Source organism: Cygnus olor, chromosome 1 (assembly GCF_009769625.2).
Source record: "Cygnus olor isolate bCygOlo1 chromosome 1, bCygOlo1.pri.v2, whole genome shotgun sequence".
NCBI lineage: Eukaryota > Metazoa > Chordata > Aves > Anseriformes > Anatidae > Cygnus > Cygnus olor.
In genome coordinates this window covers 75,762,904-75,778,283 of record NC_049169.1, presented here as the reverse complement: position 1 = coordinate 75,778,283, position 15,380 = coordinate 75,762,904, and the positions used below count along the sequence as shown (strand labels likewise).

The following is a 15,380-nucleotide window of genomic DNA, read 5'->3' as shown; positions in this document are numbered from 1 at the left end:
CACAACTGCCCGCCGCGCGGGGGGGCCGGGAGGGGGCACGGGAAAGGGGCCTGGCTCCCGCCCCGCAGCCAGTAGCGAGCCGAGGAGAGGAGACGGCAGGCGGAGTTCTCGCGAGAGGTGGGGGGGGCCAGGCCCCGTCCGCGTCCGCGTCCGCGTCCGCGTCCCCGTCACGGCGCGGCGCCGCCCCGCAGCCGCCCGCCGCCATTTGAGAGCGGGACGGGCAGCGGGGCCTTGCCACCTGCTCCCAGGCGCTGCCGGAGCCGCTGGCCATGAGTGAGCGGGGTGGGGCGGGGCGGGAGGCAGCGTGCAGGGCGCCGGGGGAGGCAGGCAGATGGGGAGGGGTTCGTGAGGGTAGGGGGAGAGCTTCTGTCAGCATTCGTGTGCCTGTCGTGTCGTGACAGGCGGCTGACGTCGCGATAGTCCCGACTGCTGTAAACCCAGCGGGGCGGGGAGGCCGTCCTGTGGTGGGTTTGGACGCAAAGCCAAGGGGAGGCTGGGCTGGGCAGGAGTCTTTGTTTTGGGTTCGTTAGCGCGCTGCCCAATTAGGTAAGGAAAGCAATTAGCGAAGGGCAGGAAGTGACGGGGAGTGGGCCCGTCTTGGCGGCCGGGCCGTGCCTCTCGCTGCCTGCTGGCCGGGCCGGGCCAGGCCGGGCCATATTGGTCACCGGCAGACCTGTCTGCAGCCCCACAGCCCTGCCGGGGGCAGCCCAGGGGGCACCGAGTGTCACCACCACAGGCAGCCTGCCCGCGAGCAGAGGGATGCACAGGAACTGCCCTGCGTCAAATGTCTTTGATTCATTGGTATTTAATTTCTAAACGTTCAGGTTAACTCACATATCAAGATATCTTTTAGGACAAGGCAACTGTTCTGCCTGGTAATAAGCAGCCAGTGAGTAAGAGGAGAGAATTTTAAATGCCACGGGTCAGGGCCGGTTTCTCACCCAGCGGAACCCTAGCCAATGTTTGGGGCTGTGATTACAATGATCCAAATAATGAGCCTCCTTCCTGAGGCACGCATCCTGCACGAAAACAGGATGTAGCTTGAGGCCCACTGCAGCGTCAGTGCTGTGGGGGCAGGTAGCTGCTGCCCAATTTGTGCGGCCCCGTTCCACACGCATCTGCCCCGACTCATCTGCTGAGAGAAGGAACAGCAGGGGCTTTGCAAGAAGGGAGTTTCTTTTTGTCTCATGGCAAAGTGCAAAGAAGGATGAACACATAACATGTTTAAAAAATGGTAGCGATGCAAATTATCGGAGGTGTTAACTGCATTGTAATCTGAATGCAAAATGTGTTCCCAGCTCACGGAGAGGCCTGAGAGGCTTTATTTGTGATGGCTGGAGAATTTGTGGCCTGTGAATAGCGTTAAAGACTGTTCTTCAAATTCTCTTGTAATATGAATCTGATTAAATCAACGTCTGTAACAGTTTAGTCAGCTATCATGGAAGGTCATGTTTTGTGTGTAGGACTTTGTAGACCAGCAAGGACATGAGACCAAAATTGAAGGAGAAATGAGGCACAAGCAAAGCAGATCCTTAAAAACAATGCAATATTATTCTTTTCTACATGATATGAAAAAGAGCTCAAACTGCCAAACCCCAGTGAATAAATTAACTACCTGTGATAACATACTAGTCTACTGAAGGACTTGACTTGATACCTCAAATACATAAATATGGAAGTTAAAATGAAAATGAGAGTTGATAAATAGGAAGGAATTCACATTATGAATGTTTATAGGAAATCTGTATGTGCCAAATGCTGAATTGGCACACAATTTGCAGAAAAAAGTTTAAAATAGTTGTGCACTGTGCATACATGAAGCTTGCTTACTCAAGCTTCTCTGTCAGGAAGCAAGATTCAACCTGTCTGTGATGGGAGGGTCTTGAAAAGAACCTTCTGCACAGCAAAAGTAAACAAAATGCTTTTCTGCTACATATGCTCCTCAGAGCAGAGGGAACAATTAACGAAATTACCAAATTAAAATATCTGGGGAGGTTAGGCTTTGAAGAAAGGTCAGGGGTGCACACAGGCTCTTCAGAGAGGACATTAGTTTCCCCCCACATCTCAATGCATGTAGATGGGATGTTCTTGATACGCTTGTAAATCTTTGAGGGTAATGGTGAAATTTCCTGTGTTTGAAATATCCTTTTTTCTGCTACTTACCTGGACAGTGGGAAAAGGTCATTTGGGGAAAACGTGAAGATTTCTTTCAATTTGGCTAAAGATCATAGGCTATGATTTGTGAAGGTGCCTAAGAAAGTCAGAAAATCAATCTGAAGTGAGTTGTTTTTTTTTCCTGTATCTCAGTGGTTCACTGACATTTTATGCTTGCAAAAATCTCTCCTTCAAAAAACGTCCCAGCTAAGAAATAGATGCTCACAGAAAATTTCCTGAAACAAATATCAAGCCTTACATTAATAAGGCACGTGTCTTTAATAAGCCTCTATCATTGGTGTCTTATTGCTGAAGAATGGTTCAAGGAGTTGAAATAGATTTTCTTTTCAGTAGAAAACACACAAGATTTATTAAAACAAAAACTTGAAGAATGAAGAGTCTCAGTCTTGACACTTAATCTATCAAGAATAAGTCCAAGAAAATGAGTGTAAAGGCCAGTGCTTTGAAAATGCTAGCATGTGTAAGCATTTTGCAAGTTTAGATAATTTCTGCTAACAGTTACTGCAGTTAGAAGGCTGGTATTTTAACTATGCCGTCGGTTCATTCTCTTGGCCAAGTTGCTCTCTCGCTCTATCCTGTTGAAAACGACATATTTTACAATTTTATTCCATGCAATGATGCTTGTGTTCATTTTTATACATGAAGAAAACACAAGCCTTTGGGTGTTGGAATTTTCCCGAAGTAATTTTCTCTACTCTGTCAGTTTTAGCTCTTCCCTTTCTCTGCTGACTTAATTCATCAAAGTATTCAAGCCTACTGTAGTCCTTTGGCATTCTCTTTTGTGTTGGATCTATACTTCTCAAATATCAAATACTTTGAGAATATCAAGTACTCTCCTCATGACACACAATTTACTTTCATTTCCTAGCTGTAATCCATGGTCTGAACAGCAATTAAAAAGCAGGAAAAGCAGACAGTATTTTTAAGGTATATGAATTTTTCCTACTCCTCGAAGACAACATAGGTCTAAAATGTCAGTTGTGGCTGTTTGAGGAAGAGGGAAAGGTTGTATTCAGCTGCTTCAAACTTAGAAAAAAAAAAATATATATATATATATATATCTCACACAGCGGTTCTCTCTAAAACAGGCAATAGTGTGAAAATAATCCATTTCTAACCTTTAGAAATGAGTTGCACAATTGAGAAAGCCTTAGCAGATGCAAAAGCACTGGTGGAACGGCTAAGGGAACATGACAACGCCGCAGAAGCTCTTATCGAACAGACTACAGCTCTTAACAAGAGGGTTGAAGCAATGAAACAGGTTTGTTTTTCAACTTTGTTTACTCCATTAAAAAACAACTCGGAAACACATCACTTAAGACATTTTTGTGTGCTACTGTGCAATACAGAATCAGTATTGTAATTTGTTATTCCTTCAATACCATACTAAGTATTCCCGTTGTGGGTGTGACTGTGATCGAAAAATAGATTGTTTATAAATTTAGTTTGATCCTGCAAAGAAGTTTTGCCTGCTACTCTAGCTTAGATATTGAAAACTAGTGTTTATGTGAAGAGCACTGGTGGGAAATGGAGTTAGTATCCTACAAACCATTGTGTGGTGCCTCGTGTTTTGCTCTTCTGTGAAATACTGCTGGTTTTATTGATTCAAACATGTAGGTTTAATCATACAGAGGGCTGTCATAGGTCCTTCTGTTCAGAATACTTTATCTTTGCACTGCCTCCTTTTCTTTTAAGTCAGCCTTTTGGGCTTATTTGTTATTATTTCTATTCTGATGTTAAGCCGTCCAAGGTATCATTAGGTTGAGTGTGACTTTCACTAGAGAGCTTTGCGAAAAACATAAAGGTGTCTGCTGTCTTTCCACTTGGAAGTTCAGCCTGTCATTTCAATTTTAATCCATGTTAATGAGCCTGTAAAATAATAAAACCCTGCGTATTGGGGTTGGAACTAGATGATCTTTAAGGTCCCTTCTGTTCAAAATCATTGCAAGAATCTGATTCTATATGCTTTATCCCTGTAAAACTAGTCATGCAGAGGCTTCATAACTTAGGAGTGAGTATTAAATCTACCCACTTGCTGAGAGTCAGGATTCGTTCATTTAGGTCCATGTGACTTGTACTCATACACATGCTTTAGGGAATTGGGAAGCCGCAGAGGTCAGGACCTCATGGCTTTTCTTTACCACCTGTGTATTAGTTCTAATGACCTGATGGCGAACTTGACCTGCACTAACTGAAGTTTAAATCATGCCCATTACACAGCTCCGAGGTATCAAATTTGTTTTAAAGCACGTGTTTCTAAAGGGCGGTAAGTACATTGGCAGTACTGCCAGATGTGGTTTTGTCTGTTTTATATAATTAATTAAAAACAAGCATTTATTTTGTTGGTTACAGACTTTGACATTTTAGAACTGGTTCTTGGTGACTTGCTGACTTTTTTTTAATAACTAGTACCAAGAAGAAATTCAGGAGCTCAATGAAGTAGCAAGACATCGTCCTCGGTCTACATTAGTGATGGGTATCCAACAAGAAAACAGACAGATTAGGGAATTGCAACAGGAGAATAAAGGTAAGACTAACATGCTATCCTATTCAAGTTTGAGCCTGCACCTGTCTAATCAGTGAGACTTTCATCATTGATCAAGTTCCCAAAAATTTTTTTAATAGAAGAAATATTTTCTTTTAAGTTCAACTTGTCAGTTTAACTGATCATAATATAATCAAATATGGAGTCCAGATGTCCCACCACTGGGACCAGGATTAAAAAAAACAATTGTGGAAAGCAATCGTTTCAGTCCTTATCTAACGTTCAGTATAAGTAAGGAGATATAAATACAGTTTCTACAATGGTAGTATCTATATGGAAACGTGTTCCCATTGCTTAAAAAAAATAAAAAAATTAGAAGCTGTCAGGAAAACTTAAGGTATAAGTACAGTAGTACTTCCTTCTGGAATTCCATACACTAGGAACATACCATTCTTCCTGGAATTCCATGGGCACTCTAAAATATTGTGCAGTGATCTCGAGTCAATGATCTCAATTTGTATGAACCTTGTCTTATCTCAGGAATTATTTGTCTTTTTGTGAAGCACAAAAAAAAAATTGGCCTCAAAGCACTTTTTTGTTTTTCTTGTTGTCTTTGAGTTTGCTTCATGGGAAGTTCTGCTTTGGAAAATTTTAACTGAGGTAGCTCTGAACTGTTTAGTACTTTTAATCTAAGCCAGACTTAGTATATTTTGAACATGGGCATTTTTTAAACTTGTATTTTATCAAGCTGCAGATTAAAACAGATCTGTAAACTTCTTTCCAACTAGTGTACAGCGCTGATTCTAGCCTCTATAATAAAACTCCTCAGCTACCTTCAGGGTGGTTTATGTCAGCTAAAGGGACTGAAGTCAAATCAACCAATGAGACTCTGTTTCTGCCTGAACAAGAATTTTCCTGGGCAGTCACCACTGAAGAAGTTTGCAGAGACTATGGAGGTTTTATGGTGGAAGGAGAGGTGATGGGACAGGACAGGACAGCCAGTTTGTTGTCTCAGGCTGAAGTACTTTTGCATTTTGTTTCACTCCTCTGTTAAACTAATTGAATTTTAAAATTCCATTGGTAGAACTACGCACATCTCTTGAAGAACATCAGTCTGCTTTGGAACTCATAATGAGCAAATACAGAGAACAGATGTTTAGGTTGCTTATGGCAAGCAAAAAGGATGATCCAAGTATAATAATGAAGTTAAAAGAGCAACATTCCAAGGTAATAACTTTACTGGGCTTTTTTTTTTTTTGTAATGGATCAATTCAAAGGTTATGTTGCCTCAGTTTTTATATCATTGTACTAACACGTTCTAACTTTTACAGGCCAGGCCAGGAAATACAAAAAAGGAAACTTGATCAGTCTAGTAGGTCAGCCTTACCAGCTGCTGATTTATTTAAGCTTTTATCAGGTAGCACTACATTAGTGTATCTACTTAACGTACTTATGTTTTGCTTAGGTCTTTAAGTCAACTGCTCTGTTACAGTTCCAGATACCCATAGATCTCAGTAATATTGAGATTTTTAGACTGTATTTAACTTAGGCTTGTGACTCCAACAAATAATTAGTAAACCTATGCTTTCTGGAGAGAATGGGGGTGGGTATGTTTTTAAGACTCAATTTTCACATTTTTTTCTGCTAAATATCTAACAAATTAAAACTCCAAGACTCAAAAGAGCTTTTATTAATTTTTTAATTATTAATTATATTATTTTTAAATTAATATATAGTTTAGGCTTTCTATATATTTTGTCAGGAAAATTTGTGATTCTAGATCACTAACATATCTAAACTGAAGCTTTTTAGCAAAGGTTTACATTTTAAATATAATCATCAGCACTATACCTGCATAGACAAATGATAGTTCTAAATGTTTGATTATCTTTAACTTCAACAAACTAAGTCTGAAAGGCAGAGTTAGGGTCAGCATGCTGTGAGAACAGTTTAGGATTTTGATCTTTTCCTCATCTCTTTACAGAAGCATGTCCATGTAGTTAGCTCCACCGAAATCAATAGGACTACCTAAATTATTGTGAAAGAATTTACCAGATGAGAACTGTATCTTTAACATAAGCCCCTAAAAAAAGTAGGTATCCTTTTCAGAAGAAGTTACCTTGGTATATATAGAGAGATATAATTTATAGCCTGAGGAGTGACTTCGGTACTTAGACAAGAAGGTAAAATATCAGTCCTGAAATGGACTTAGAAATTCATTTAGAAACATTTTTTTATGGATTATAAGCTTGGGAGTAAAAAACACATATATGTGTGTATATATAAATAAATATATATACACATTTAAGTAGGACATTTATGCTTCAACATTTTGGTTAAATCTGACCCTACAACAATGCCTGATACAGAGGATTTGTTACTCTTTCCTGACACTTAGGATTTCTGGAATTTCATTACTTATGCTTCTAATCAGTCTTCTCATTCAGTAAGATTGAACAATCTCAAAGCAGTCTTTAAATGCTGCTTCTCCTGTTAACTAAAATATCAATAATACCTAAGGAATGAATTTCAATGTTACCAGTAAACACTGTTCTCTCAAGTGGCAACTATTAACTTTAGTACCTACTTGCAAAATATTATTTAACTCACTAATTTCTGCAGATCAACAAGCACCTCCTTTAAATAGAAAAATAATTTTTAGCAGTCTTATGTGCATGAGAAAAGTTTGTGTCACTAGTAAAGACCCTGCACTAACTGCGCTGTTTGAATTTGCTCAACTGAAACGAGGACTGGAATTGTGTGTGTGTTTTCTCTGAAGAGAAAGACTAACGTATGCCAAATAAAAAAGGAGATACAAATGTTCATAGATGTTTGAAGCTATGTTCATAAAGAAACTCCTTCATTGCATTGTTTGCTCTTACAGCATCTAACTTGTACACATTTGGCTTTCAGAGGAGAGCTTTACAGTTTTGTGTTAGCATTTGGTCTCCCGTTAGTGACCTTGAAACAGGCTCTAGCTCATACTGATTGAGAGGCCATATCAGCTAGCCAAAGGGGAAGCAGGGAGGACAGCAGTGTATGTAAAAGCCACTAACTCCTTCCTAATCCTTCTCCAGGATATGTCCTTGCCAGTTCATTCTTTTACTACTGACTGCAGCTTCCTTTCAAGCCAAACTTATTAAAAAAAAATATTGAAAAGCAACTTTTGTTGAAAAAATGTTCTATACATTCACCCTCACTGGAAATTGAGAAGAAAATAAAGATCTACAGCAAGTTCCTTCCCTCCTCCCCGCCCCCTTCTCCTCACACCCATGCTGCAAGTGAACACTGAATAAACAGCTAAACCACAGCTTTGGCAGCTGGAACAGCAGAGAAGGATGGAAGGGGCTGATGTTCATTTTTAATGAAGTATGCTTGCTTTGGTCAGACAGTTTACGATTCCAATAAAGGTTTGTTTTTTTTTTTATAGTTTAGTTGTTTTTGACAGTTCTAGGGCAAGCTGATCATCTGCTAGCTGTATGGACCTCCAGTCAAATTTATAATTTAAAGGTGGGATTTAACTTTAATCCATCCTGTTTTTAAGTATACACAGCAGTTTCAGTCCTACTTTCCTGATACTAGTTAGTAACTGTTGTGAATTTTGTCCAAAGGTCAGACCAGACATGGAAAGGCTGGTCTGTTAGTAGATTTAGAATAAGAAACAAGTCGAGGAAAGGAATGAAAATTAGGTTTCTGGAAACAGCATTACAATATTTAGCTTAACTGAACAGTAGTGAGTGGCTCTTATCTAGATCCACAGGAGAAATAAGTAGGAACCCTTTAAGCATTTCCTGTTGGTATGCTGGCCAGTGCGAAAATAAAACATCACCCAAGTCAAAGTCAGTAGGTAAGATATCAATTCTCTGCAAACAGGGAAGATTATCTAAAATTTAAGTTACTTGCAACAGCTGTTATGCCTGTGTTAATGGCTCCTATCATCATCAACATCCATCAGGAGTGGAACAAGACGAGCAAACAGAACTATTTTACTTTTTTCCTCTACTTCATGACTGAGTAAGATGCATTTTTTTTTTTTTTTTTTTTACAATGGGAAAGTGCCCTGCCAGTGTTAATTCACAGACACAAAGATGTCAGTGAGGATACAAGCCCATTTCTTACAGTTCAGCAAGGACATGGACCTCTGGAATTCAGATCCCAGATCAGCTGAAATTGGATTTGAGCAGAAGTACCTTAGATAAGAGCTAAGGACAGATCTGACTTTCCTAATATATGATGTAGTAATAAGGATGACTACTTTGCCTGCTCTTTTTAAGAGAAAAATGCCTACCCACAGGTTGGTACTGGCTGAACCAGGCTTGGGATCGGCTTTCACATAGGGGGGAAGGAATGTCACATATGCTGCTGTTGTTAGGTGAAGTTGGTCTTTCTGCATATCCACAATGATACACATCTCCTGCAACACCAGAGGTTCTTACCAGAGCAAGCGCATGGCTAACTCATAGCCATCTCGAAGGCATGGAAGCTGCCAAGGGTATAGTCATTTAAGCATATTTTCTTTTATAAAATTCTTCTTAAGAGGGAACTGGGTGTCAGACCAGATTTATTTAAATGAACAGGACAGCAGTGGCACTTCATGCTGCAGTTAGAACTTCTTTCACAAATCTAGGTCCGTGTTCACATTTTTATCAAGTGTCAGAGCAGTTAAAAGCACATTTAATGCTTTGCTTATTTTTAATAATGCAGTAAATAGATTACTAAAGCTGTCATATTATTTTATATGGCTTAGGAACTACAAGTGCATGTGGACCAAATTACAGAAATGGCAGCAGTAATGAGAAAAGCCATTGATATTGATGAAAAGCATGGCTGTAAAGAGCAGGAACGTATCATTCAGCTTGAAGTAAGTATGAAATCAAAACAGCAGTGGCACAATAATGATTTCTCCTTCCCCCCACCTCCCCCCCTCCCCATTAAATACTTAGAGATGACTGTCACACCTCAAAGAATTCAGGGTACAGCCCTCGATACAGGGAAACTGTTGCTTATTTTGAGAGTTGGGGGAGCAGACTACTGCTACCTTGTATGTTCACACAAGCTTTAATATGTATTCCAGATCTCTAAATCACACATTTCGTTCTGACCCTACAGTTCTATCTGTACACAGGTAGAACAATTCTATCTGTACACAAGTCTTGGACAGTCTTTCAGTATTTTGGGGCTTGAGTATAGTCTCTCATATACTTGCTGCCAATATTAGAGGCCAGAAAAAAGTTTTATACAAATACTTGACTGATTCAGATAATTAGGTTAGACATAAGAATTTGTTCAATACATGTATCAAAGCTTTGGGGGAGCCATACCTAACATTAGGCTAGCCTTCACTATGGTGCCATCTTTCCAAAACTTCTAAGCAAATACCTTTCTGTATTCTTCTGGTAGCTCCATTAAAATTACCTGTCTAAATCAGTAACTTTTGGGATTTGTTTCTCTTGCTCTGGTCATCCGATTAATACTCAGGAAGATTAGAAAATCATATCATTTCCTCCTTTTGGCTTTTCGTGACTGCTTTCTTATAAGACAGTGTAGAACCAAGTTACACATTATTAATAAGCAGGGAACTGGGTGCAGTATTTAATTATTTGCAGTGTTGCTACCAATTATAAAAATCACTTTTAAAGTCTAGACTGTTCAGTAAAGGGCTCTTTTCTTTTTGTAGCTCTATAGTAATCTTGCATGTGAAACAGATGTTGCTTTGTATGCTGAATTTTCAGTATAGTCTGTTTTTTGTAAAATATTTTTGGTCCTATTGTTCTGAGTATAACTGAAACTCATCCCTTAGAGCAAGGGAGTAAACATTATCACTTATTTTGAGTTACTGTATCACTCAGTCACACTGCTATTTTGTTGCACTACCCTTGTTGGGTGCACTAAGTACCATTCCATCACTGGAAAGAGTGATTTATATACTGACTTTTACATACTGACTTAATCTTTAAGAAAGAGTGTAAATACAACTGAGTGAAATACAACTTCATCCTAATAAGAAACTAGGCTGCAAGTAGATATGCACACACCCATGATTTTTAAGATCTTATTTTTAATTTGTTTTATATAATATATAAAACCTCATGCTAAAATCTCATGCTTTTGGAAGAGTTCAGGGTTTATCATCATTGCAGGGTCAGTGCTATTGTATTTTGACTAAGTGCTAATAAGACTTTATTATGGAACAGTTCATGGAAAGTAGGCTTTTTTTTTTTGGAAATGCAACATTTGCATTTAATTACCCTTTTCTTACATTGTGTGGTTTGAGCTTTAATTTGACATTTAATGCCCATTCAAGAGAGCATACATAAGAGTCAGAGACCTACTGTTCTTAGTTTTAGAAGGTAACATGACACTACCTACAAGTTGATATTTTAATCCTTATACACGTTTGGACCAGAGGAAAAGGGAGATTATTAATGTAGTTATCCTGACTTCCTTCTTTTTGGAGTTCTATAATGTCTTTTTTTCCTCTGGTTATAGCAAGAAAACAAAGGCTTGAGAGAAATTCTTCAGATAACTAGAGAATCATTCCTGAACCTCAAGAAAGAAGATGCATCAGAGAGTACATCTCTTTCAGGATTAGTAACAAGCAGTGATTTGAGCCTGAGGAAGAGCTAAAGACTATGGAAGTCAACAAGCTTTAATTGCACACTTTACAAATGGAATATCAGGGGTCACTTGTCAAGCACTTGTTACTGAATAGGGCACCAGCAAGCTAATGCATCTTGAACTTCAGTTTAGTGGCTTTTTTACCATGTGAAATACATTCAAATGGGTATTCTATAAAAACCTTAATGACAGATTAATTGCCATAGATCTAACTTCAGTAGGAAATGGATTAATGCACTTACCAAATTAGGAATTATTTTTATATGAAGTTATTTTGCAAATAAAAGACATGATTTCACATAATTTATATAAATTACTGCTCATACAAAACTTCAATGCACCTACTATACAATAAAGACTAAATTTAAAGTCTCATCACAGCATAACTGAGTATGCTTTGTGCACAAACCATATCACATTTTTCCTTTTAAATTTTCTGAAATTTGGAATTTTGCAACAAGCCTGTTTAATGGAAAGGGTGAATAGGCATCATAAAACTTAAACATTTCTGTTATTTAGCCACAGGGTATCCCATTCAAGTATAAGGCCAGTTGTTTAAACATAAGCAATGCTTTTGCCTTTGTTCAGAATTTTTTTCTTAAATTAAAAAAGATTTAAGATATGCATACTTAATTCTATTTTCAAAATATGAAAAGAACTTCTTACTTTTTTGCTTTCTGGAACACAAGCAGTATAATTCTGGCTTAGCTATTTACTTTATGAGAGAGAAAACCAAGCTCAGTTCTCTATATGTAGAGAGAGAAGTCCCATCTGCTAGACAAGTCCCACAGTAGTCCCATCTACTTCTTGGATTGCCTGTCCAAACTGGGAAATGGCAATCTGAAAGCACCCAAGCCATAGCAAAACAAAGATAGTTGGGGGAAGAAGGAAGAAGCTCTATGGCAGACTTGGCAGTCTGCAATCAATGATTACTGTTCCCACCCCTCTTTTTTTCCTAAGGACTAAATACTCAAGATCTGTTATCACTGGGAACTTTCAATATATTACACATTGACAAATAGACTTCTCACTTCTAATCCTAAAATATCGTTAGAAGTAGAAATGAACTGGCACTTCTAGATCAAGGCACAGCTTATGTTGGATTCTTGTTTGAAGCACCAAGAACACTTCTAATATTGATGCGTATCATGACTTTGTCCAGCATGCTAATGTATTCTTTACTTGGAACACAGACTCGAAGCATAGTGAAAGCTTTCAACCACAGAAATTGAAGAGCTACAAACAGCAACCACAGTTAAGTATTTCGTCTGTTTAATAACTCACCTAGCAAAACGAGTTGAACTCCTTATTTAATCAAATTCCATTTTTAGTTGCAACAATGCAGAAGAAATTAAGCACTTTCAAATGTGTCAGTTTTAAATACAACTTGTCTCAAGATAAATGCACCAAAAGGTCTAAGACTGAACTTTCAGTTCCCAGTGAGCTAATTTATAGGGAGCCTAATATTTTTCTTCTGGTATTGTCAAATACCTTCCCATAGTGCTTAAGAGAAACAAGTGGAGTGGTGGGAAAAAGCATCAAGCAGAGAATAAATGCCAGTTTTCAATTAGCTAATACATATGCCAGGAAGTACAGTTATAAGAAGAGCTCAGAACAGACAGATAGATCAAGCTCTCTAACATTGTACAGCATTTCTTGTAACTGGAGAAACTCCTCCTTCCTGAGCATCTTAGCTTGTTTCTAAGTTTAAGAATATATGGGGAACATTCATGTGCATGAAGAAAAGTTTTAGCTCCTTCCAAACTTGCTAAACATCCTGGGGGAGGTGGGGGTTTTTCAGAACATTTTATCTCAAGCTCAAAATACACTTGTCAGCTGTTATCTATAAAATTTTGCCAATGTTTATATGATTTAGATTTTGCATTTCTGCTGTAGCTTGCAAGCTGGTGACTTAGTAGAAGCAACGTGTTTCAATGGGGTGTGTTTTGTTGTTGCAAACTTGGAAGAAGGTTTGGTTTCAGTTATTTTTTTCCATACATGTCTTTTCAGCCATTGACTTGTATCAAGGGCACTTACATCCATTTTACACAGAATGCAGTTTCATGGCTGACCTTCTGGCTTGTCTTTCAAATACAATCTCCGGAGTATATAGCAGAGAAGGGTTCTTAGTCTGTGGCAGTTCTTTAAGGTTGCTCTATTATGAAATAATGCTTGATTAGTGTTTATTTTTGTAATTTAAGAAATGTGACTTAATTTATCTACTCCTAGTTTTCACGTTTGATATGTCTCCTCTTCCATTCCCCTGACCTGATCACTTTAGGATTTTAAAGAGCCTTCACATGGTGTGGAGTGACTATTTTTCATTGCAAACCTGTTATTTTTGTAATGCTGATAGCTTGAAAAGAATTTATGGCTAGAATTGTGTACTGTACAGTAAACTTATTTTATCAATAAAGTAAATACAATAAATATGGATGTTTTCATGATTATTTTCATGATTAAAGCAAGATACTGGATCCAAAATGAGCCTTGTTAGTAACATCTAAGAAAAAGACACCATTTTGCTTTTCTCTCATCTATTTATGCTTTAAGGCAGGTAAGCCCATTTCTAGTGCTTTTATTCATGTTCTCAAATAGCAGGAAAAAAAGAGTTCCATTTTCCAAGAGAAAATGGAGGGTTAACAATCAATCACTTCCATACAAGTAGTTACTCATTTTTTTAAGTGAACTACTGGAACTGTTTACTAATACAGAGAAGCAGTAAGAATAAACAAAAAGCAGTCCACAGGGTTTTGATTTTTGTATTGAAACATTTTGGTACAGGTGGAATGGGGCAGGTTTTTTTCCTTCAAGATTAAAAAAGTCACTGATTTTACTCAAGCTCTGGGTTTCTTTCTCTGATGTGTAAATGAGAAAGTCAGTGGATTACATTCACAAGCTGGAAGTGTAATGTTTTATCCACTTCCTCATGATTTCTCAGAAGAGAGACTTCCTTTCAGTATCATAAATTGCTTGTTTAGAGACAGGTAATAAATGTCAAACTAAGTCATAAATAAGTATAGCAGCTATTCAGCTGAGGTAACTTCAGCTTCAAACTAAGTTGGGCTGTTCTGTAAAATGAATAAAGCTTTAAATAACTAGCTTTTTAACAAATTCATGGAATTAAAAGATTATATTAAACTACAGAGCTAACATCACTGTTCTCATGCAGAATTATGTTTACTAGGATCATTATGTTTAGTAGAATCCCACTGTAGATATCCAAAACAAGATTTAAATTGGCTTTGGAAGTTTTCAATTTTGATCAGTAAGCATATTACGCTTTAAAATCGATTTCCCTAAATTAAAAAAGAAATCTAGACTGGAAATGGGTTCCTCTGCAGCTGTCCAAAAGATGTCATTGCCTGCATGTCAGGGAAGGTGTCTTCTCAGAGGGCTTCCTTTTAACTTCATGTGTAAAGAATCATCTCATTCTCCTAGAAAACCTATGCACTCTCTCCTGTGCATAATCCCCAAACCAGCACCAACAGACAAGTGCCTGTTACCATTTCTTAACAAACGAAAAAGTGGATTCTGCGTGATGATGCACCTCTTGCTAAACTTACTCTTCCAGAACATTAAATTGTGCTGGGAGACCCAAATGCAGCACGTTGCTGTATTATAACATACATACATACCTGGTAGAGGTGTGCAGGTCACATTCAACCTCACCTTTTGCCCATCTCACTTCTTTCTTCTCCAATGCAACTGAATTTCACACAACAGGAGCACAGACTAATTTAAACAGCATTAGTTAGTTTCCACATATGGTGGAAAAGGTGCTGCAAAATACAAAATAAAGCATCCTGTTTCACTGATGGTATGAGACGTGGTACTGCTGTTCACACTGCCTGCAATGACCTCCCTTCAGCAGACACAGACGCAGCAGCATGCCTGTCAGGAGTCTGCATGGTCATACCTTTGTAGGAGGGAACGTCATGAATTCAGGGTACTCAACTGACATTTAGAAGAAAACTATAAACAACTGCTCAGCATGACAAAGAGAAATGTTTCATAATTCCAGTCTTGAGAAGTACACACTAACAACACTCCTCAGACTTCAGCTAGGGAACATTGCCACAAGGGAAATGAGCAGGACTAC

General features: G+C 38.3%; 1 protein-coding gene across 3 annotated transcripts; it reads left to right on the top strand.

The window, feature by feature from the left end:
- The first annotated feature begins 95 nt into the window (after window positions 1-95).
- FGFR1OP2 (FGFR1 oncogene partner 2) lies at window positions 96-13,704 on the top strand. Of its 3 annotated transcripts, none has more exons than XM_040545166.1 (7): window positions 96-273; window positions 3,300-3,436; window positions 4,585-4,702; window positions 5,745-5,887; window positions 8,096-8,170; window positions 9,408-9,521; window positions 11,150-13,704. In XM_040545166.1, the coding sequence occupies exons 1-7, from the start codon at window positions 270-272 to the stop codon at window positions 11,285-11,287; spliced, it is 729 nt and encodes a 242-aa protein (XP_040401100.1). In that variant the 5' UTR covers window positions 96-269; the 3' UTR covers window positions 11,288-13,704. The 3 variants fall into 3 exon arrangements, with proteins under 3 accessions (XP_040401100.1, XP_040401102.1, XP_040401101.1); XM_040545167.1 differs by lacking the exon at window positions 96-273 and adding an exon at window positions 353-2,278; XM_040545168.1 differs by lacking the exon at window positions 8,096-8,170 and having other exon boundaries at window positions 97-273.
- Window positions 13,705-15,380: the final 1,676 nt, after the last annotated feature.